General features: G+C 37.6%; 1 protein-coding gene across 1 annotated transcript in view; it reads right to left on the minus strand.

Annotated features, from left to right (window-relative positions):
- SYNE1 (spectrin repeat containing nuclear envelope protein 1) overlaps positions 1-25,734 on the minus strand; it is a 329,785-nt gene that overhangs the window by 260,590 nt on the left and 43,461 nt on the right. The window contains 3 exon segments of the mRNA XM_042795897.1: positions 222-305; positions 2,177-2,272; positions 11,678-11,739. Of these exon segments, the coding sequence (XP_042651831.1) occupies positions 222-305; positions 2,177-2,272; positions 11,678-11,739 (242 nt within the window).

Raw genomic sequence — 25,734 nt, forward strand, 5'->3', positions numbered from 1 at the left:
TTAAAAAAAAAAAAAGTTTTACCCTATACATTGCTACATATTAGTGTTAGATCTTGTCATTTTTACTTTACAGCAGCTTTTAGGCACTGTGTAGAAACTGAAGACTGAATACGCAGCTCAGATTTTGCAGAGTAAGAACAGGTAGGTGGATACAAATCATACATTTACAGAAAGAAAGACAAAAAGAAAGAAAAACCAAGACTAAGTGCTACCAAACCTACCCGTCTTCCTTCTAGAAACTTAAGAGCTGTGCCAATGTTGGCAACCCAGTGAATTCTCTTCAGCTGACGTCCCTGCTCACAAGGCTTAAAGAGAAAGAACAGTGTAAACTCCAATTAGATTTATGTCAATTTGCTGTAAAAAATGAAGTTCCAGATTATTACAGATGGTTATGTACATATCACAGTCTGATTTGCATGTAAAAATGATCCTTGGAACAGTCGAATTGTACCTTTGCATATATGAACAGATACAGGGGACATAAGTGTGATACTTCTACTATAAAAAAGTAATAAATTTCTTAATAACCTCAGGATGCAAGCTGTCAGCTTCAGCCCATAAACTTAATCAAATCAGAGAACTGTTTTTCTTACATAAAATAAACTACTATTATTTTTATACATAGACATGCACATATATATGTATGTATTTGAGAGGTGACATTCTCCCGTGAAAATATTTTTGCCTGCAAAGGAGAAGTCAAGGTGGTCGTTATTTTTAAAAATCAGTCTGCAGTGAAGACATTTTACCTAGAGGATTTTTATCCATTCTCTCTAATACTTATTGGTGATTAAAAACCTCAACTATCACAAACCCTCACTGAACAACGAATTTTGCTGAACTTCAGACATGTAGGCTAAAAAACCCATAGAATTCTTTGAAATAAACCAAGAACATATCCTAGGCTTCCAATACTCTAGAGTGGAATTAAATTCCCCACTGAATCTTATATTGTAATGCCAATATACAACTACTACCATTTAAATTCAGGTTCATAGAGTTACAAATAGATTTAACAAAGGCCTGCTGTAGATTCTGAAATTCCTCTTGCAGATACTATAGAATATCATATTCTGGTATACATAACATTTAAATTAACCAGACATTATTCTTGTTCTGTGGTATCTCTTGTCTTTCACTAATTAATTTGGGCAGGATACAATCCAGTTAATTTCACTGTAACAGGTGCCCCCCATTAAAATTCTTTTCCTGTTTTATTACTTCTGTTTTGCCACAAGAGGGAGACTTTCTGTCTTAGACGAAGAGAAACGCATATTTCAACAGACCAGAAACACACTTGGAAGTATAGCTCTTTTCCCATCTTTCAGTAAAATCACTCCTGAAGTCTGAATTACTACCTAATATTAGGTATCACCTGCAATCACAACAGAAGTGGAAATATGAAAAAGAGGTGAAAGTGTTGCACTTGCAAATTGCCTGCATGTGAGGGAAACAGGTAATGTCTGAACCCTCAAGCAAGCCAAACGATGGACTGTTGCTCTGCTCCTTCAGATGCTGCCATCTGATCAGCAAGCTGGTTTAGAAAAAGTGAGAGTTCTTGACCTAAAACCCTTTAATTTTTCTCCCACATCACATGCACAGAACTAGTCTGGCTCCCAAGAGACAGCCTACTTGCCATGTACACACCATAGCCTCTGTCCACAACTTGGCTGTGAAAAAGCCATCTGTCATTATATAAAGTTCTTTACAGTAGCAGAGCAGCTGTCAAGGTAAATAGTAGCAGAGCAGCTGTCAAGGTAAATGGGGTATAAGACCCCATGAAATTTGAGGGGCTCACATTTTCTTTTTTTCAAAGACAAAGCTGTAAATTTAACAAGAAAAGACTGTCATTTCTTCAAGACGTATAGAAATAGCTTGCAGTTTAAACCTTGTTTGTGTCATGGTAGTAATACCCTGATAAACTACAAAGACTACTACAAATAAGCATTTTTATGAACTACTAAGAAAAAATTAATAGAAAATGCAAAAAATTAAGAATGTCAGTCTGTAATAATATGTTATTTTGGAACCAGATATCCCACTCTGTGAATAAAGTTACTTTGCCACATAACAGTGAGGCTTTTTACAGTACTTAAATACAGAAACATACAAGAAAATTACATCCTAGAGTAGTTATGCAACTGTCTTGTATATTAAGAAGGAAGGAAGTTCTTACCAGCTTCTGCCCTGAAAGAACCTCCAAAAGGGCAATTAGCATTACCCCATCTTTGATATCTTCAAACAGATCATTCACCAGGATGGGAGGATTGCGCTGAAAAAGGAGAAAACTTCAGATATTATAAAGACTCACCAGCATTATCTTCTACCTCACTTCCTTTTGAACAGAAGCACCAAGAGTGGCTGGTCCCCTTCTTTACCTTTTATAATGTTTAATATCAATGTATAACTTACCCATTGCTTTGTCACCACATTGTTTAACTATTTAACATTTCTAGCACAGGACTCTAACACTAGATGCTTTCTGCCACTCATGCTACAATGGGAAAACCTCCTGCTCCCTAAAACAAGCAAAGAAACAGACCAACAACTGCTTATGAGTCTATAAAATACACACAACTTACGGATGTACAAATGCAGTCACATTTCAATCTAACAGCATATTGTGCCTAGTGTTAAGTATGTCACAGAAATTTCACTCTCAGTCTGAGCAATACAAGGAGCTGTGTGAAGGAAAGATCCCTAAAGCAGTGTAGCTGGTTGAGCAACGCTGCTACTTTCTCACAGCTGACAGTTGTTACACTAAGTTGCTGTATTTTCTCTCCTCTCTTCCAGGCCTTGCAGGCTTCCAGTGCTGTTAGCACTGTGTCAGCTTTCACTTAAGATAAATTGCTTAGCATATGTCTTTACATTCACAAACAGATCAATGATAATACTGAAAAATATGCAAACAGATGATGTTTTAGAAATTTTGAATAACAAGGTCACATCATTAAACTCTATACTCTTAAATAAATTCCAGTTTGTGAAACTATGGCTCTCAGCTGGTCAGTACTTTAATGATCACAAAACATCCTTATAAACAAAAGGCTTGAACTTGGTCCAGCTGACATAAATGAAATAAATACCCTCTAGCTTCAGTGAGCTTGTCAGCACTCATATACCTGCTAATTAACATCATTCTAATATTCATACCTGCTAATTCACTAAAATGACAATCAGAATACAAAATTCTTGAAATTACTGTAGGTTTAATAATTTACTTTTGGGGTACTTCTGAAAAAAAGATGCTTGTACAAAAATTTGATCTATTACTTCTGTTCTGTAGAAAAATAAGATTTTGAAAGATGAACCTAACAAATGAAACACTGCTCCTGAAAAGGTAAAAATGGTCTACAAATCAGGAGAAAGCAAAATTTTCTAGTCCCCAAAATCAAAACATCCTGCCCTCATTGTTCAGCTTGGATGAACTAATATTTCAATGAAACATAATTTTGGCATAAAGTGGAAAAAGAACTTCTCTGCTGAAAGCAGACTTCATCTGAGATTTGATGTGCTCTAATAGCCACAATAACAAAAAAGTCTATTTTCTTGTGTATGTAAAATAAAGCAAGCAGCACCGCAACTCATTATGAGGGTATATTTAGCCATAGTTCTTTTTTATTTCTTAGCAATGCAATAGAAAATGGATCATGTTCTTCCTTAATGTAACACCAAAGAAATACATGAAGCAAACAGGTCATTGGAGATTAAATTGTCCCAGTCTTGCATCACAGGCAGTTGAAATAAATGCAATTAATTTTCCTCACCTTCTGTGTTATCATTTCCTTCCTGAAGTTCGGAACAGCTTTGGTTTTATCAGTATTACCACATGATATAATATTGAAGAATTATGTGCTAATATAATTCAGCAATAAAGACAAGAGGATTATAGCAGCTGCCATCCTAATCCAACAGGAGGTGCAGGCCTAAAAAATCTCACCACCTATCTAAATGCCCCAGTATGGAGGTTTGTCTCTTGAAATTCACTCTACAGTAATGGAGACAGGTTCTTACAGAGGATAATTTAGGATACATTTAGATTGAACAGTAAGTGAGATTTACAGTGCCCTGTAGCCCTCGTGCCCGTGACATGTCTGTCAGACGACTTTTTCTGAACACAACACAGCTCCCTTCCAGCTTGAGTGGTTTGGTATCCTTAGTCTCAAATCAGGGTACACACCAGAATTTGCCTCATCCGAACATGAAGTCAAAACGCATCTGCAATTCGTAGGCAAACCAAGCCTGTAAGCACCTTTGGCTGCCATAGTGTATAGCTTCACACTGTAGACAAAACCTCTGATCGCCATGCTTCACTGGTCATTCCTCACTGACAGAAGTCACAAAAAATAGATTTGCATCCTAACTGCGGCATGGCATTAAGGTAAGGCAGTGAAAGTTTCCCTGAAGACATCATCCAAGTAAATTGTGCTGTTTTCAGCTGTGGTAGAGACATACATTAACACGTACAGTACTTTCCTTTCAACATGAATCAAATACTGGTTTGGGGAAAACTAAGGGATGTATGAGAAAGCGCTGAATAAGACGAGAAGCAGCAAAGAAGCCATAAAATGACTTACATCAAAGTTAGTACGACCTGCTGCTCTGAAGTGTAAGAATCACAACAATTGTCCATAAATCAGCAGGCTGAAATGTACATTTTGTTGATGGAAGGTTGCATAATTACAAACACTGCCAGTGTTTAGCAGCACATACCATGTACCTTAACATGAATAAAACAGGAACAGAAGGCAGGTACAACAGCTGTGTCACAAGATCTCCTGAATGAGACTCCTCTAATATGGAAAATTAGTTAATTATACAGACTGCCAAAAATGTTCTCCATAATAGGCTTTATAATATAATGTTTTTCACTACTCTGAAGAGCTTAACACCTAATTGCATGGAGGTAAGACCCTCATTGTGTTTCGTAAATCACTTTTTTTTACTACTCTGGGCATATAGTAGAGAATTTACCCTATTATTATGACTCCAGTCTCTCTCAGAAGTATGGAATAAGCTATAATTTTAGTGGCATATACAGAAGAATAGATTCCCCTTTTACAGAGGGATTCCATAGATACCAATCTTTTTCTCCATGCCACTACAACTCAGGAAGTTACATATACACTAGCTGATACTGAGAAGTTCATACACCCTGTTACTGTATCTGGACCATTGCACAGTATGGCTCAAGCTACCTGATGTTTTTTTCCAGGCAGATCCTCTACTGAGATTAACCCAGCACCTTCTGTTTGGATGGATAAATATCTACTCCTTGGCTGCATATATAATATCAAATGAAATGAAAGGAAAAAGTGAAGCTGTACACTTCTTACTTATCGGCCTCAAGAGAAGACAGGGTTTTTTTAAAGATGTATTTAGCTAAAATCTATTGAATATATTTTATTCCAGAGACTCAACGGGACTTACAAACTATTCACTTAGCTGCCTTAATGCACTGCCAAAATACTAACTGTAAAACAGTAAAAGCAGGGAAAGAAAACTAACTTAGTATTTTGTGGTCTTGGAAATGCTGAATGTACTCCAGATCTTTGCTTTTTTCATGGATATGTACAGCTTTAGCAATGCAATCAACTGCAATGATCCCAATACAGTGTATTTTGAGTAGGAAAGCCTGTGCAAATAATTCAATTAAGTCATTTTTACATTAGGAAAAATGAACATTTTAGAAGTATATGAAGTAAACTCTCAAAATCCTATAGTACTATAGAAAAACTGTTATAAACTTCTTGAACAAAAATCTTTGGGGGAACTCAAAATATACTTTGATGAACAAATGCCCATTAAATCTACAACTTGTCAGGTCTACACTAAGGTTTCAGGTGCCTTAGTATTTGATTTAGTTCTTTCATAAGCTTCTTCAAGAAAGAAAAAAAGCAAAATAATACTAGTGATATGGTATATACTGCATTGCCTGTATTCCATTAAACAATCATTTATTGCAGTATATGCAATCACAGTAGTGTAGTTTATAGTGACAATGACATTTAGGAACAGTCATGTAACAAAGAGGGAGGCACACTCAGTACATGTAAATTCATGTGCTCTGTAGGAGGAATATGAATTAATAGGGAATGAATCTTAAAGGTTAATGAACCAGATTTTTCCCATATTAAATATTTATTTAAATAACTGTATTTAGAATTGATCACAAATGGGAATTGATGAGGAAATGCTTTGCTAAAACTTGTTCTTACAAACTTACCTAATTTGATGTGGTGTTCAGGAAATATTGTGAACAATTTAAAGAAATGGACGTTGGTACATATGAAAAGTATTTGACTGACAAGCCTCAGAGAAAGAGATTTATAATACAACTGAAATCTCTATAAATTCCTCCTCTGACATAGTAAGATAAATTTTGTAAAATCCAAATCTCAGATATGGAACCAATGTGTATTTGTGAAGTTTCACCCTTCTATTCCAACACTTCTTGCATATCATTTCTCATTTGAATCTTTGCACCAGGAATATTTTCCTCACATCTATACTTAATTTCTCTAATCAGTAAATCATAGTACACAAATAAATGCCTATATGAACACTGGAAACTACCTTTGCTACATTAATTTTCAAATAATATTTCAAAAACTGCTGAAAAAATGTGTGAAAACCTGTTCGCATGCACTAACAAATCTGTGTAACTACTGAATTTGTCTCCGCAAGGAGATACATGTGGGAACAGGATGGACAATGTGAAATTTCAGAGTTACTCTGTAACAGCTGGCCCCTTCCTCCACCCCAATTTAATTCCTAAATCCTTAAGCACAGAGGTTTTCATGTTCCTTGATGTTAATGACTATTTTTATGACTGAAGTCTGAGGGACTCAGCCCTAAGTTTTACATGACCAGTTTTGTCACACAAATTAATTTAGCATTTACTGTTTAACATTAGAGGTTACATACAATACAAGTGAAAACGTACAGTGACTCCTGGAGCCAAAAACAGCCAGTCAGATTTTCCTCATCATGCAGTCAGGATGGACATCAGCTTAAATTTTTTCTGTGCTAGTGACTAAGATACAGGGAGCCTCTCCTTCCCCATTTGAAAACATCAAAAAGACACAGAAATACTTAGTTCTTTGATGAGAATTTATGAGGTTCCTGTATGAAGACCAAGTTACATTCTAAAAACAAACTACCATCACTGACAGCATTGTGTGTGAGAGCTGTAAATTCTGATGCACCCGTTTCTTTTTCTTCTTTCCTTTGCTATAAAACAAATCCTTTTCCAATTTCAAAAGCCTTAATGTAAGGTTTAATGCCCAGGTTTAATTCAGCATTATGAAAACACTTCATTAAGTACAATTTAAAAATGTTCACCCATTCTTAGTTTTATTTTTATTTTATATCCATCCTCTGCTTTTGTTTGTTGATGTGTGCATCCTTTTAATTACACATATCTGGTGTAATGTTTTTCTGTATTTTGAACTTACTGAAAAGATGCCCCAAAAGATACTGAGCAACATACTCAAATTATTTCTACATCTTTGAAGGCTGAGACTGACAGGAGGGAGGTCTCGTTCTACAACCTTAGAAAAATATGAATAAATAACATGCAATTAGAAAACTTCTTGTCCTTTTACATATGCATATCTCATTTATTAGTAGAACTGCACAGATGCACATGAATTAAACTGGATGGCCAGAAAATAGATCACAGTCAGTTGATAGATTGTGACCCAATTTCTGCAACTGGGTGGCAGAGAAAAAAGATGATTTCCAGTTGCTGACTCTCACCAGATTCCTGAGTCAGAATCACAGAACGGATTCAGCTGGGCTTAGGGAGACAGACAGATGCAGCCTAGTGCTAAAAGCTGCCCCAAAATGAAGCTGTGTTATACTACCTGTTAGTTATCATACGTGCAGCTCTCTCCTCCATGTTCATCCCCTGTGGGTGAGGGCACAGCTTGCACTATGGCTGTTTTACCTCAATCTTTCTTTAGGGTGTCCCATAATTAGCTGGTGGATGTCCTTTACCTGACTTCTGCTTGTGAAAGAACATATATTTGAATTATGAAATGTAATTTTTAAAAGGTAGCATTCTATTGTAAGAGTAAGAGAGAATAAAAAAAATCGTACCTCATTCCTACTCCCTTTCATAAAGTTCAATTCATAGAATCATAGAATCATTTAGGTTGGAAAAGACCTTTAAAATCATTGAGACCAACTGTAAACCTAATACCACCAATTCCACATTTACACATCTCCTAAATACCTCCAGGGATGGTGACTTAACCACTTCTCCAGGCAGACTGTTCCAGTGCTTGACAACCCTTTCAGTGAAATTTCACTGGTACTCTCATTTTATTTACCTGTTTTGTTCACTCTTATTTATTTGTATTTCTAAAACCCATTCTTAACTTTACAGTTAAAAAGCCCAAAATTATTTTTTACTCTGCTTGACGGACTTAGTTATTGAATTAGTTTCTGTTTCAATTAGAGCATGACATTTTAGAAGAAAAGCACACACTAAGATTTTAAAGATTAGCCGTGAAGAATCCTTCACTCACAGCAAACCCTAACAAACTATCACATCCTGCTTTATACTGCCAAACTATTAATTGTTCTTATTTCAACCTAACAATCAAATCAGTACTGCATTTCAATTCTTTCAAATCACTACCATTCACAATGTCAGAAACCACTCTTTTTTGAATCCTCCATTGCTCTACTCAATTGACATAGTATAAGGATGAAACTCTACCTTAGTAGAGTTTCCTTTCTCTGGCCATAAGTAAACCCATCTTTCAAATTGTGAAACCCCATCAATCTTTGCTTAGAAAACATTAATTTCTCCTGGTTTTGAGGTTTCGTGCAGTTACTCACCAGTACTTTTTCAAAAACATTCAAGCTCATTCATGATGGAACATTTCTCCAGACATCCATGGTATTAGTTACAGAGATACTTTAATTACAGTTTTTAGTTTGGTTTTGTTTTTTTTTTTTTTATTATTTCCTCCTATTACATTTTCCAATAATAATTTTACAAAATTAGTAAAAATGGCAACTATTAAACTTTCCTCCAAAAATGAAAGGAAAGAAACCCAAAGTTTTCTAAGAGTAGACAAGAAATAGAGAGCCAATTTAAAGTGAAGTTACTGTTAATCTTGAAGCTTCTGTATTTTAAGTAAAATTCAGCACAGTAACTGTGGGTTGATGATGAGAAACAAAGACAAAATTCAAATCACCTTCCCCCCCAGCTACATCTTTTCTCCCCAGGTTCCACTTCACTCCTTCACTCCCAGCTCCTCTACCCCACAGTGATGTAGATGGATGGGGAATGGGGCTTGCGGTCAGTCCATAACAGCTCCTCACACTTTTCCCCTGTTCTAGCATGGGGTCCTTCCCACAGGACAGTGCTTCGGGATGAACCTGCTCCTGCGTGGGCTCCTCTCCACAGGCTGCAGTGCTTGTCAGGAGCCTGCTCCAGTGTGGGCTCTCCAGGGGCCTCAGGGGAGTCTCTGCTCCAGCGCCTGGGGCTCCTACTCCCCTTCTTCTGCTCTCACCTTGGTGGCTGCAGGGATGCCTCTTGCACTTTCCCCCCACACTTCTCACTGCCCGTGTGACATTTTACCCTGTCTTAAATACACCTTCCTGGAGGCACCATCAGCTTGGCTGAAGGGCTGAGCCCTGTCCCACAGTGGGGCCACTGGAGCCAGCTGGAAGTGGTCACATCTGGCACGGGGCAGCCCTGGCCCCTCCTCTCAGAGCCCACCCTGCAGCCCCCTGCCACCAGCACCCAGTCCAGTCCTGCATATCCTTCCCTATCATTTAACCCCAGTGTAACTCCACTGGCTTTAACAGACACAGGTCCAAATGCCGAGGAGTGTATTGATGTTTCTTTGCTATCAGTGTGAGGCCAGCGCTTCACGGTGTTCCTCGCTAGGTACCATTTGGGCAGGTGCTTCATGCTTTATTGGGTTCAAAGACGAGAGCTGAATGCAGACAATGATGCCTAAAAGTGTGTCTCCTTCCAGGATTTTTCCTTATCACATTTCAAAGGCCTCCAGACAATGGAGATGATACAGCTTTCCAGTTTCTTTTGAAATAATAAACCCTGCACCAATCTTTTACATGAATCAATTAACCTAAAGATCGAATTTCTGGGTTACAATTTGGAACATGAGTGCAAGGAGCGTCCTGCACATTTCACAAACCCATCAGTATTTCCTACAGATGTGATGAACTCATAAAACATATTTCCACACTTTCCAAAAACATGACTAACAAAGTTTTAAAAGCTTAATCTTTAAAAACTTTAAAATTTTAATGGCATAGATCACTCTCCTTGAGTCTAATCTCTATAAACAGTGCTTCTTCTCTGGCAGCGTAACAGCATAAATGGGACGCAAAGGCAGCTAATCTATACAACTGGTTTAGGCAGTGAGGCAAACTTGCTGACAGCCATCAATCATAGAAACAACTTTCCTGTTAAAGGGTGAACTAACAGAAACCAATTACTACTAGGTAGCTCAGAAAGCTAAAATGAGGGCCGTGGCTGGTTAACTGTTTGGTTCAAATGCCAGTATTTGATTAGCCTTTACAACATCAGACGCATTAAAGAAATACACGCCTAGATCATGGAAGTCAAAAGGTTTACTTGAGCCCTTATGGCCCAAATGGACTAGTACAGTGAAGATAGCATTCACAACTCTCAATCCAGAACAAAATCTCTTAATGGAGCTGCCACCACAATTTTGTCTATTCCCAAGGATTAATCAATTATTACTAGCAAATTATCACTACATGCACAAACACACATTCATATACTTAACAATACATACATAGATCTACTTGTCAATTATTATCAGATATTACTGATCAATTATTAATGACACAATACAATTAGGAAATAGAAGAACATAAGAGTTCTTCTCCTCTGACACATGTTCATAGCCCACTTTGCTAAGACTTTAGCAAAGACTGAATGTCCTTCCATCTCAGTTGAAGTAAATGGAACATACATAGAGTGCTTAAGCTCTCTGCTGCACATTGACTCACTGATAACTACGGTTGGAGCAGTGCTGTGTGAAAATTCTGTGAAATGACTAATTAAATCTCACTGCTTACATTGTCAGATAAAGTTGGTACCAGTTGTAGCTTAACACTTTTAAAATTGGGTGTAAATCACTGTCTTTATTCTGATCAAACCAAAAAAGGAGTTTTAGGTTGTGGTAAGAAGAAGCAACAATTGTTTCATGATAAATCCAAAGGTGCATCAGATAATTAATTTGCCACTGGATTCACAAAGCTCTTTTATATTTGGAACTAGTTCAGGATGCCTCTATCAAACTACACAACTGACTCCAATTTTATTCAAATAAGCTGGTATGTAGTAAGGCTAATATTTCTGTTTCATAGAAAGCGGTTTCAAATATTTCCTCTGGCTGAGTAGAAGGTACTGCGTTGTATTTCAGTTTTGGCCAAAGGAGCTGGGTGGTTGCCTGTAGATGCCACTAACACTACCACAGCTGACCACTATCATGCTGAAACAGATTCATCCTCTACAGTGTACAGATAATGAGGATACCTTTTTAAGTTTATGCTATTCTGCTCAGAGAAATCTGACATATTCTGTACTCCAGAACCTGTATAGGCATAGATAAAAATGTCTGATTTTAAAAAAACAGTAAATTTCAAAGCCATATATTACCTTAGCCAGATGAGTATTGATCCATTTTGTGAAGGTCCTTTTCTGCACTGACTCTTGCTCATCTGAGAAAAAAAGGAAATCAGTTTGATTAGACATTGCTGAATAGATACTTACAGTAATGCTCTGACACTTGACTACTTGAAGAGTTTCACAGCAGAGCTCTAGTCTTAACAAGTCAATGACCAGTAAGACACCATTTCTAATCTGAATGCCAAGATACTATATTTACCCAAGGTCTGAGCACTTAGAACTTCTCTACACTTTTTAACTAGAGTTCATGTATCTGCCCGTCAAGTTGCTTTTACGTATAAAGTCAGCAAGGGACAGAGAAAAAAATATTCTTGGCATGTATATTTGAAAATGTTTAGATTCTGGAATTAGACATTTGAAATTGCATTATCAAGCTTATTTGTCCTCTGGGAGATCCTACCAGGGAGGAGCCATTAGCTAGTTCAGGCATTTTCGATACGGCTACTTACTACCACCCGTAGCCCTGTCTTGAAGTACTTCTCTGATTTATAGTGAATTTTACTGATTCTCAGCTAGTCACTCAGGCATCATTGCCAGCTGCATAGACAAAAATAGCTCCTGAATGAGCTCCTGCAACTTCAGCAGCCAGGGTCATGGCTGCAGAGGGAAGAGAATCACGGCGCCATAACCAATCCATGAAGTCCTGTCCCTTCCTTGTGAGTAATCAGTTTTGACGCATGGAATAATTTCACAACAGGGGCATTCAAGTATTTATGTTGGAGGTTTTATTTCAAAAATAAAAGGAAATACCTATTTCACTGAAAACCAAGTCATGTTATTACCATCAGTTCTGAAGGAGCACCTTAATTTTCCTACAGAAAATCCAAATAAATACAATTGCTGTTAAATACTTACTTTTAATAAGAACACATGCATGCCCCAAAAGCTACAGACGGAAAATCTAATTTTAGTTACTGCCTTTGCTACTGACTTGAGCAGCACTGAATAGTGATTTGATCTCTCTCACATGTGTAAAATTAAAAGGGAATATTCATTAACCCCCTTTAAAGTTATGGAATAGGTAACTACTAAGTTTGATGCACAACAAATAATAAGCTACCTGATTTACACTGATGCAGTGCTGCTCCACAATGAGGGTGCATAAAGATATAAATCACCACATAAAATTCACCAGCCAAAATGTTCTCGTAAGTGGGACGACGACGGCTCCCTGACCACATACAAGCATCCAAAAACTGTGCATTATGACTTGGGGATATTTTCTTTGCAAACAAACAATATCTCACACATAAGAAATACAAGAGGAAAAAAAAGATACACGTACTCTCTCTTATCTATTGCTAGATCAGCACACTTCACGTCTAAGAAAATAGTTTCACATTCCTTATTTTCCCTTTCTTTGATTTCATTGGGCAGGCTGTCTTACATAATTTTTAAAACATTCATTACATTCTCAGAATCTACTTGTTGCACTGACAAGCAAGTTACGAAAAATATCACTCAAAATACTCTAGCATGCTTCGTTCAACATTGACTATTTTTGGCAGGCGATGTTTTGACCTTATATGAAACAATTTTTCTACATTCTGGAAAACAGAATTCTCACTGTATGGTTTCTAACCATGAATCCTTGTGACATGAAGTAAATGTCAGCTGTGCTCTGACAAGCAATTACATACACAGGTAGCCTAATTAATTTCAATGGAAGTACTTGCACACTTGAATTGGGTTGTGTGTGAGTAGGTGTGTGGATGGAGTCCGAGCACACACAGAATCAGTCCAGCTCTGGCCTCATTCACACCTCTGCAACTTAAAATTCCCCAGCAACCCCGACACAACAGTGGCATGCCAAAAGAAAAGAACTACACCTTTAGAAGTCGAACTTATGATCAAAGAAATGAGTGAAAATGATTCCCTAATTTGTAGTTCTAGTGCATGGTGGTGATTTAAGAAACAGCCCTCTGACAGCAACCGGAAATCAGAGAACCAGCTCCCAGCTTCTAAATGTTTACCAGCAGAAGACATACTCATTTTCAGTCCTATCATCAAACAGCAGAAATAGCCTTTCAAAATAATCTGTTTCAAGGGAATATATGTGAGCAATATATTCTTTATGAGCCCAAAAGCAATTATTAACAATAAAGTTTCCTTTTTTAGCACTTAATTGTATAGGCTTAAAAGGAATAGATTTTACCACTATAAAACCTATGTCTGAACATATCTCAAGTAGTGCATTGGTTTTAAAAATTCCATTATAAATATGCTTTTTACAAATTTCCCTGGAAGCAAATGTGCTATTTTCATAGAACTGATATAAATTTCCCACAGAGGTATTGTTTATCTATACCCACGAGATGCATGTGTCATACAGTTTCTTACGCTCTCCCCACTTGCAGGGACTGTCAGCCCCTTATTTGCACCACTTACCCTGCTGGTACTGAAAGGACCCAGGAAGCAGATTTAACGATGCAGCATTTCTGCCACCAGCACCTTTGTAGCGAGCCATAAGCGCTGCTGCTGCTGCGGTGGCGGCGGCTGCTGCTGCTGCTGTGGCTGCTACTCCCGTCTTGTGTAGTGTGCAGCGTTTCTTTAAAATACAGACAGAAGTAATTTTTCAAGAACAGTCTGATTTTTTTCCTTCACTGGAAATGCAGGCCTCTCACACAAATCCCTCCACCTGCTCTTATTGGAGAATTCACATGAAGCCAAACCTTAAAAACATCTTTATATATTCTTGCAGAGATGCAACAGCCAGACAAAGCCAGCTGTATTGGAAGTAGCAGTTCTGCTGGTCTCACTGCCATCATCCTTCTCCACTGTTTTCCTGTGGAAAGATTTTATTATACGAGCACCAGCCAATCCGCTAGCGGAAACCTCTGATGTCAAGAGCCTGAATAATTCATCCAGGGACTGGGACAACCCAACTACACTGCCGATATCCTAAAGCAGCAAGATGTGTGGCTGCAAAAAGCAATGCAGTCTTCTTACCAGTGTTTTTGTAACAATATACTGCTCAGTAAGCATAAAAATGGCTGAATGGCATAGCCCTTCTCTAGGCTGTCATACATATAAAGGAAAACAGCTTTTAAAAGCACCCTTTGGGTTCATCACTGCATACTCTATTTAGACATGGATGTCCTTCAGTTTTGCCACAGAGACAGTGAAGTGGAAGAAACAGCAAGCAATGAATCTGAACAGACATGTAGGCCACTCAGCTTTGAATAATATATTTGAACTGCTGTACAAGAAGGATGAAACATATGTAAGGATGCACAGAATTTCTGGAGTGCACTTAGATCAGCCTGAAACATACTCAAATTTCTGAGAATATGCAGTACATTCCATTTCATTAAATCAGAGCACCAGAGCATTTGAACAGACTTTGTTTTACTCTGGTAAAACGAAGGCAGTTATGAAACACTATGTGTTTCATATGTTCGTATGATTCATATGTTGTTCACCCACAGGGGCCAACAGAGTAGTACACACTATCAAAATGAGAATAAAAGGCCCACTTTTATTGCACCATTGCAGTAAATCTATCATTAGAGAGGTTGAATTCAAATTTCTGTTTTTTTAAAACACATGACTTTGACAAGATCACTCTGCATCTGAAGGAAACTTTGCAAGAAAGTTTGGTTTTGTTTCATCAAATGTCTTCCTTTAATTGACTGGAAATGCCTTCATATTTTACAAACCTTTTTACTAGCAAAGCACCACCAACGGACTGCATTTTAGGTTGATTAGGAAAAAAAGACAAATGTAATTTGATATAATTGCTTATAAATCATCAAATCATTTACAGAAAGTCTTTAAAAATTGTGACATCTATCCAGATCAGTACCAATGCCTCTACGAGTATCCTTGTTAGTTAGGGCTCTAAGTAGCCATTCTAGAGTCAAGAAGGGTACTTAACATGCAGTTATACAAAAATATCTATGAGATCAGATTGAAGGTAGCATATGTTTGAAAATTGCAAGCACAGGCTACAATTCTATCTTTTACTCACTCTATGGCACTTACATGAGCTCCTAAAACAACAGAAAGTTTTGTTTTCCTGAAGCCAACGATGTCAGATAGGCAAATTACTGTAACAGTTGTCACTGATTTTAAGTAATTAGCTAATATTATATGACATTAATAAGACTGTTCACAACATTAAGCACTACAACCTGAAGAGACTTTGTGAAAAAATACCTGAATTTTAATTTGAATGCTTAATGTTTATATTTATTAAGGCTCAGAAACTTAAATGCACTGCACCAAATGCACTGTATGTACAGTTAATTTTCTACTACCAATGGTAAGATTAATATTTTTCTATGCCTACAGTGAGGTCAATAGCCTAAAAGCAGTAGAGAAAGTTTGACTTGGATATGGAAGAGCTCAGAATCTACTGAAATAAATCAAAACTAGTGGAGACATACTAGGCACACACTGTCCAAGAGATTAAATCAGGATGTAGAGGTGCATCATCTGTGACTTACACATAAATCTGTGCAGAAAACCAAAATGTACATAATGATTCTTGTTTTACAGAAAAGACATTCTACAATCGTATCTCAGTTCTGTTTATGCCTAAGCTCAGTGAAATGGCAATGTTTTACTAAAGGTTTACAAAATGTAGAATCCTGTATTTATTCTATGGAAAGCCTGGGCAGTCCTAATCTTGAGATCATTTTTACTGTAGTTACACATACCATAGACATGAAGCTCTACGAAAGTCTACCTAGGGGAAAGAATGCAATTACTATTTTTGAACTCTTGGAGGCATGATAATTTTAAATACATTTAGAATTAGATTATTAATTGTTTATTCACATATTCAGTTATTTTTAACTCAATAGGTTCAGTATTAGAAGTAAATGAAAGTGTTAAGCACTTAAAGGGTGGCTACAAGGAGGACAGACTGTCTTCACAAGAAGCCACATGGAGAAGACAAGGGGCAAGGGGTAAAAGTTGTGCTGGGAGAGGTTTCATCTTGATATAAGAAATATTTTTTTACAGTGAGAATAATCATTCTCTAGTATTTTAAATGCAGTATTTCTCTACCAAGTAATATACAACAAATTCTTACACTTTTACACTGAGCAGTAAGTAACTCAGAGAGTTGTCCCACCATCTACCACTGAAACTATTCACAAAGCAAGTTACTGTGCAGGTGGAGATGTCAGAAACAGGTGTACTTTAATGAAGGAGCTTCCTTAGATCCTTATATAAGTAGGAAAAAAGGTTGGAGTTCCTCAAAGACTAGTCTAAGTCTATAATATTTTCAGCTGTGATTTTGGCACGAAAATCACAACAGTGCTTATTACGTTTACCAGTGACCCATATTTGGGAAACACCATTACAATGGAGTCAGAATACCTTAAAAATTAAAGAAATTGATCTGCCTGAAGACTGGAAAGAGATTACTATTACTAAGCAGCTAAAAATGCAAGGCTACATACACAGGGAGTAAAATAAATTTCTGCTGTGAGGTGGAAACTCATTATATAGAAAATCAAACTGGAGGAAGACACACTTTTGTAGTTCTGTTACAGGAATGGTGTAAGCCACTGGAGTGACAAAAAGGCAAATGGAATCTTATGATGCTATCAGGTAAGATATAATCAGCTGAACTGGAGAATAAAAATTGCTGTGCTAGACACAATAAGCACACGCATGGAGTATTATACAGAGTTCTGGCAACTCATGTTCAAAAATGTGAGCATCTGGAATAGAAACTGAGATCAATAGGCTAAAGAGCCGATATAAGAGAAAACTAAAACTGTGTAGCTTGTTAACTCTCAGAAAGACAATAACTGATCTCTGCAAATGTATTAGAGAAAGTAATGAGCATCAGAAAAGGAAAAACCTCTTTAAATTAAAAACCATGCAAAGCACCAGAGCAGAAGGCTGCGATAGGATATGAATATATCTAGGCTGAAGTTAGAGGAACATTTTCTCCCTTAAGAAGAACAATGTTCTGAAGCAATCTCCTAGATCTCCAACAGCATTTTATTAGTGTGGGTAGCCTATAAAGGCAGATAATAGATGACTTAGAAGACTTTTCCAGTCCTATTTCCTAACTTGTCCTGTACACCTACTACAAAAACATGAACTTCTAAATGAGGTGAAATTATCTATGCAGAAGTAGCATTGCAAGAATGGGAGAAGTGCACGTGATGTCACTCCTCACTGTGTGGCTGAATCTGTCCCCCTGTACCGGGCAGCATATATGCTTTTTTGATGACAAAATAGGAGTCTTTTAAAGTAGGATTTTAGGCCCTTATCACACAGTGTTCCAGTTTAACCCTGAATCAACTGAACAGAAGAAAAACAAAACAAAACAAAGCAGAATTTTAAAAAGCAGCATAATTATAGAAATGAAAAGTTAACATTGTTACTACTGAGTATTAACAATATTTGGTGATAAAAATATACTAGTATTACATTGTAATGTGAAACATGAAGATCTTGCTGGTGAAAACTGTATTTGAAAACCAGAGGCTGAAAAATGTAGGTCCACTGCTGATTAATACCTTCTGCAGATTTTTGTACTATTCACTGTAAATTAATTACTGCTTGAGTCCATCTGTGGGAATCAAACATCACAGATAAAATTATTTTTTCCTACATACTTAAAGACACATTCTTTACAAGTGAATTGGTAAAATTTAGTTGGTTTAAACTGAGCTACATCAACTGCTGTCAGCAGAATTTTACTGCACTCACCCAGAGAGGAAAAATTATATTTATGTACTTTAGTTGTAGAATATAAATTGTGAAATCTTATGTATTCATATAGGATTTGATATGAATAAACAAAGAAGGACATATAAACCACACCCAAAAATATGAAGTGCACAGTCCCTGGATACTATTTCCTTTCAAGTGTAGAAACTTAGAGAATCAGTTTCACTACTAAGTACGTCTTAGACAAAAGCAAAATTCCAGTTAACCTTACAAAATCACAGAATGGTTGAGGCTGGAAAGGACCTCTGGAGGTCATCTGGTCCAACTGCCCGTCTCACACTGGACCAGCTACAGCCAGCTGCCCAGGACTGTGTCCAGACAGCTTACGTATATCTCTAAGGATGGAAACTCCACAACCTCTCTGAGCAACATCCCAGAGCTCAGTCACCTTCACAGTGAAAAAGTGTTTCCTGATGGTCAGAAGGAACCTTCTGTGTTTGAGTTTGTGCCCACTGCCTCTGGTGCTGTCACTGGACACCACTGAGAAGAGCCTGGCTCCCTCTTCTTTGCACCCTCCCTTCAGGTATTTACATGCATTAACAAGATCCCTCTGAGCCTTCTCTTCACCAGCCTGAACAGTCCCAGCTCTCTCAGCCTTTCCTCATAGGAGAGATGCTCCAGTCCCTTCCTTATCCTTGTGGTCCTTTGTTAGACTCTCTCCATCATGCCCATGTCTCTCTTGTACTGAGGAGCCCAGAATGGGGCACAGTGCTCCAGGGATGGCCTCACCAGTGCTGAGAAGAGGGGAAGGATTACCTCCCTCAACCTGATGCTAGTGCTTGGTCTAATGCAGCCCAGGATATCATCAACCATCGTTGCAGTAAGGGTATAATACTGGCTCATGTTGCTATTTACTATTCCAAGGCTTCCATAAACCTCACAAAATGGGGACTACATATTAGTTTCTTGGAAGGGTACTACATGTGTTTTCATAATCAATTCCTTTATTTTAGTGGGATTTTTAGTATGCTGTTATTAAATTCATAGTATTCACCAATAATGATAAGAAACGTTTCTATTTGTCTATAGAAACAAACCTAGTAATAATCCTAATACTAATAAAAAGACTAAAACAAAACAATAGAACAGCTCAAATTCAGTAAGAAACAAGCATAATAAGGTTATATACTAACTTTCTGGCACCAAATAATATATCCTGCTACGTTGTACAATGAAAAATAAGGTAATAAGGTTATATACTAACTAGTATAAGGTAATATAAAAATAAGGTAATAAGGTTATATACTAACTTTCTGGCACCAAATAATATATCCTGCTACATTGTACAATGAAAAATAGCACACCACATAGAAAGAAAGACAGCTGCCCAATGAACACCAGGCAGCCATGTTAGATGCTAACTATTCAAAAGTGAGGGATTTTCAAGGAAGTCAAATTAGGCAATGTCCTGAATGTGAAATGAGATTTCCCTGCAATGACAGTCACTTTTGTGATCCTCATCCTCGCAGTATCTGTGCTCTCAGTGTTACAGGAAACATGAACATCTCGAAAAAATCCACTGCTTTCACTACCCTGTCTCATAAAGTCCATTCACCAACAGTGAGTTCTTTTAATGAAAGCTGCATAGGATCAACCAATTTGAACTTCAAACACTGTCATGCTCAAGTTAAACATCCAAACTGAAAACATCTAAGTGCGTAAACATCCAAGGAACCCTCAAAGTTACGAGAATCATAGCCCTGTCTCTGTTTCCAGTTCAGCGAGCCAAAGGTAAAAGAGGTTGCTAAAACTTCAAGACAAACTGGTGAGCTACAAAGTGCAATTCTATTAGCATTTGTTTCAGTGAAAACATGATTTCTACAGACAATTCTGTTATGGTAACTATGCACTGTCAGGGCCTGGAAGGATGTGTAATTGCTCAACCATGGAAAGATAAAAGGAGCTAATAAAGAAACTAACTGATAAAGAGCTACAAGCAGTGAAGAAATACAAACAACCTTATGATTTACTGCAAGCAGTGCTTTAACAAGCCAATGAAAATAAAATTATTTTTTGTCTATCCATCTAGAAGCTATTTGTGATTCAAAGAGTCTTAATTTTAGATTGGCTGCGTCTTCACTTTTTTCTCAGTGCATGAATAGGAACTTCAGAGTTGCACATTTGGCAAGAAGCAGAGCTCTGGCTATCCCTGCAAAATTAATCCTAATTTGTCCATATTACAAGCCTTTTCAAATTCTCACATACCCTTGAATTTTAGCACTTAGACTATCTGACAACCCACCTTCATAATCTTGAGAAGCACCAAGCAGACTGCACATACACTGTTCCCACAAAGAGTGGCTGAACATGCTTCAGCTCAGGGAATATAGGGTAAAAATCAATCTTTACTGCCCATAATTGCTTCAGCTCCAAGTAATGCCAGAAACTCTTCTGCATGCTCAACACCTATCCTCACTTTCCTTCTCATCCCCATGATGGCAGCTAGATTTAGCTCTGTTTCAGACACACAAGAGACAAAAGGTGGGTTAAAGGGAGGAGTCTGAGGAGGAAAGAAGTAAGGTGTGAATTATGTAGAGAGCTACATACCCAGAAGTTGGGAAAAACCTCTGACTGGCAGCTGGAAAAGTGAAAGAAACAGGCAGAACCTGCTCACGCTATGGAACTTCTGTCCTGGAACGTATGGTACTATTGTCGTTGCCAAGACAACTCACAAAAGTTACACATGCCAGATATAATTGTGTCTGTCCAAACTTTATTTTCTCCTCTTCTACATATGTGATAAGATCAGTCTTTAATTAGGCAACCACACAGGTTTTATCCAAATGCTCCCTACCATTTTTGTTGCATAAATAGAAAATGATCAAATAGCAAATTGGGTTTTTTTTGTACTGTTCACAATTTTGCCCTCTCCATCAGACCTAATGATTAACCATGTGACTTTGCAATTCTTGTACTATTGCTGTAATATTGCTTCTCTATGATATTAAAAACCTATGAAAAATAATGAGGGGTAATTATGTTCATTTAAAAAACACACACAAAAAATCCCTAGAGCGCAACTCCTTTGAAGAGAACAATGTAAACAAAAACTAGTTAATAAAGTTCATGAAAACAATTCAATCAGCTGAAAGCAAATCTTAGGAATGATGGACTTGATTATACATCAAAATCTGAGTCCGTTCTCTGCATATCATTCCACCCCAAAATTCTAGTACGTAAGCTGATAATCAATAACTACATATCTTCACTTAAGCTTCATTCATTCATACACTATGGCAGTTCATTTAATTGAACTGCATTGATCTAAATGCAATGACTCTGGCATAAAACTGAATGTTGTTCAAATTAAAATGTACCTGTCTAGGCACTGATTAGTACTTTTAAAGGTGATTTGGCATGCTCCTGTAAAACACCACAGTAAGCAATTTGAAATAAAAAGCAGATCAAACTGGTCCTGTCACTACTGTGTTTGCTTTAAACAGTCCTTTCTATAGTAGCAAATCACAGCCACCACCGTGCATGTAACAGTATTTGTAGCAACTACGTCACTTAAAAGGACAAGAAGCAAAACTCAGTCCTCCTGTCAGAATGATGAAGTCCCTAGTCCCGTCGGGCAGCAGCAGCAGTGCCTGTGCCCTGGGGGAGGGAAAGCAGCCTCTTGCCCACCTCTGCCCTTGCCAGCTCAGCAAACATCCAGCTTAAGGAGTTCTGAGAGAGAGCTGGCGCAGCAAAGCATGGGGCTTTGGTCAATGCTGTGAAGGGAAAGGCAGTGGTGGCCTTCAAGCAAATAATCCTCCTCATCCCTAATAGGCAGGGGCAAGTGAGGCTTAACTTTAAGCATTTATGATACATGGGGACTTCTCTTTAGATGGAAGTGAGATGCTAATTTTGTGTTTTGACAATTAATTTTTAAAAGGCCTACTAGGCTACTAGCTCTCATATCTGTTCTTTTTTTTTCTTTTTTTGTAGCAATAAATGACTTTCTTAATCATTTACTTAAACATAACCATGACCTTCATCATCATTCATGCCCTAATCCTGCACCATGCAAGCTAATGAGAATTTTGCCAGTGAATGAAACAAGTATTTGTCGTTGAGATTATACCTCAGATTAGCAACCATTTCTCACGTGAAATATGAAGGTACACTTCTTTCATATGATTTTTTTATATCATATGCATTTGTAAAGAGAGGATATTTTCTTGTCACACAAAAAGCTTTGCTGTAACTGGGTCCTGCTGAATAAGCTCCTGCACTTACCACCTCCTAGCATCAATTTTTCCTGGAAAAGTATTTTTGCAAGAAGCCAGAAAATCAGAAGATATACTGGGTTCATCAAGTCCACAACTGCTCACAGGAAGAATTGCTTTCTCTTCTCCTGTGAGAACCCTATTCTAATTAAACTAACTGCATCTTGATGTTGACAGATGTATTCTTCTGTATAAAAAGAAGCAGAAAAAAGATATTTCCTCATGGGGGATTTCACATGTACTGGATATCCAAAAATATATTAAAATGGCATGAAAAATAAGAGATGATAAAGCATATTCAGAGCAGGTTGTTCAGTAAACAAAACAGAACAAAAAAAGCAACAACCATCACAACAAAAAGAAACTTCCCACAAAATGTGTAAAGACAATGACATCTCAAATTTCCCCAGGATCTGTGCTGTGACTAAGGACTGTTCACATTTAATATATGCCTTGTGAAACCCAGCAGTTCTTATTTATATTTTTAATTAAAAAAATTCTTCAAGGTTTCATCACAGTTTTTATATAAGTGAATGACTGCAGACTATCTGCAGGGACATATGAAACACAGTGAAGGGAAACCCCACTCCACTGAAGCAACAGGATGTCCTGCTAAAGATAGTAATAGTGCCAGAACTTAATCTGGAGTTTTTATTAGAATTCTAAAACTAAGGCACTAGCACACAGATAGCAGCATGCAACCTGAATACTTTACCCCACACAGGGGACCTTATGCTTATGGAACCCATGTCTCACATCACTTGCCCTGTAAGGAGAAGCTAAGGGATGGGGTCTTGTTCAACCTGAGGCAAACATGGCTTCAGGGGGACCTAGATGCAGCCCCCTGGCACTTATGGGGAGGCCAGTAAGAAGATGGAGCTGGGTTCTTCAGCAGCACGGCGGGAGAATGAGAGACAATGGGCAGAAGCTGAAACAAAAGATGTTGTTTCAAGAAAGGAAATGCCTTCTTGCTCAGAGGACAGTCAGCAGTGGATTAGGTCACCTGGAGAGGCTGTGCAGGCTCTGTCCATGGAGGTGAAGCCCTGAGCAACCTGGAAGCTGAACTACAGACCTCCTTCCAGCCTGAAATCTCCTATCATCCTATGGCGTATATCCTCCTGACAAAGAGATAATGAAAGTCACACTTTGCAAATAACTAACAGGAGCAAACACCAGTGAAGTTCATTCAGTAGACCAGACAGTTGCAGTGTAACTGGAAAACACACAGACATGCTGCTTTAAGGAGGCTTGTTCATCCCATACTGGCATACATAGAAACTGCACAACAGAAAGCAGTTATGAGATTGTTCACTCATCCATACAGAAAAGGAGGGTAGTCACAACTACACACATTTAGAAAGTTTTTGTTGAGAATGCTATTTTATTGAATCTTGGAAGCTTGAAATTTCTCAGGTCCACCTAATTTTCACCTCATGTAAGGCTCCAAAATAATCCTAGTGAAAACCCCACTGCCAGGAACACCAGTGCTTGATCTCAAGCCCTGGAACAGATAAACCTGACAGACACATTTCAGAGCCCTTGACATTTCACTGCTAATAGTTAAGGAAGTAACAAGAACATCAGTCTCAAGGAGCACCTGTATGGTGCATGCATTTTGATTTGCCACAAATTGTCAGAAAAAAAGTCTTTGTCTTGGTCTAATTCATACTCAAGTAGAAATATACAATATGAATACATTTTCAAGAAAAAAACAAAACAAAAACAAAAACTTCCTTCAGCTCATTCATACCTTACACCAGATAATGGGCTTCAAGAGAAGCTTTGCATGCTAAATACGCATGTGTATGTGCATTTTATAAGGCACTCTGTGGTGCTATCTGCAACTGAGGTAAACAATGAATCCTACCACAGCATAAACAAACATTTATTGAAATTTTTCCTATTTTGTTGAACAGTTACACTGAACATTATACTACTCTAGTTGTATTTATTCCAGCCTTTGGTCTGCTCTGATGCAACTCCTCTGAAGAATGGAAAGGCAGAGTAGCATGGAATTTACTGCACTTTTCTTTACAGAAAGAAAACCCCTAACAGACCTTCCAGAGTCTAAATCTGTTTTATTCTTCTGGAGCAACATGAAAGTAAGTTCCCTTAAACCAAGGATCTGATCCAAAGATGAAGTCAAACCAATGCTGGCATAGTTTGTGTTTGTTATTTTTTTTCAAACATCTTTATAATATTCCTGCTGTGCAAGCATATGCTGATTACTATCAATGGCAATGACTAGGCAGCTAATTACAGGTTCAGAAGACATCAGCAATCAGTATAACACCCATACATGTTCCAATGGGCACAACATATTGTTTGTATCCATAAGCACAGAAGGTAACCTCACAAACTAAGAGAGAATGTGGTAGGTAGAATATCCATGTGCTGCAGGATTTTCATGTACCTGTGGGTCCAGGAAAGAGTGGAGTGCATGAATGTTCCATTGTGGAGGCAAAATTTCTTCCCAAATTTCCTGTGGGCCCTCTAGGTGTGAGCTCAACTACAAACTCAGACTCTTTCACTTCTACCTAAATTGCTGTCTTTCACAGATAAAGTGTTACAGAAACTCACTGGATATTTTTAAACTAGTGGACCTGGTGATACTCAAATACACCAGACATAAGTACATATCCCAATTCATAAGGGCATGACACCTTGGATGCATTAAATCCCTCCTATCCCAAGCTTGGCTTCATTAGGAAAAGGCAAGGATCAAAGAAGACATAGAACACCACCCAGTTGACTTCTCTTCTGGGTGATCAAGACTCCAGGAGTCTGGAACCCATATATTCAACTTAGTTGCAAACATTACTGCAGACTCCAAGTTTATTGATCTCTTTACCAGCTTTACTTCATGCTCCATAGTCAACAGAAAGTCTTTATTACTGTGTAATATCTTACTTCATGACAGTCACTTAACATGAAAAAGTTAATCACAAAAAATGCAATGGTTTGTGAGAAGTATGCCTCTTCTAAGAAACAGCCAGAATTCTTCAGTGAAGTCAAAATAAAAATGCAGATAAATCCACTGATATTAACTTCTATATTTACTTTATAACAAACTTCATCATATCATTTACTTTTAAATTAGAGGATTAAATAGTAGCC

This window comes from Tyto alba, unplaced genomic scaffold, assembly GCF_018691265.1.
Source record: "Tyto alba isolate M040663 unplaced genomic scaffold, T.alba_DEE_v4.0 Super-Scaffold_22, whole genome shotgun sequence".
Lineage (NCBI taxonomy): Eukaryota > Metazoa > Chordata > Aves > Strigiformes > Tytonidae > Tyto > Tyto alba.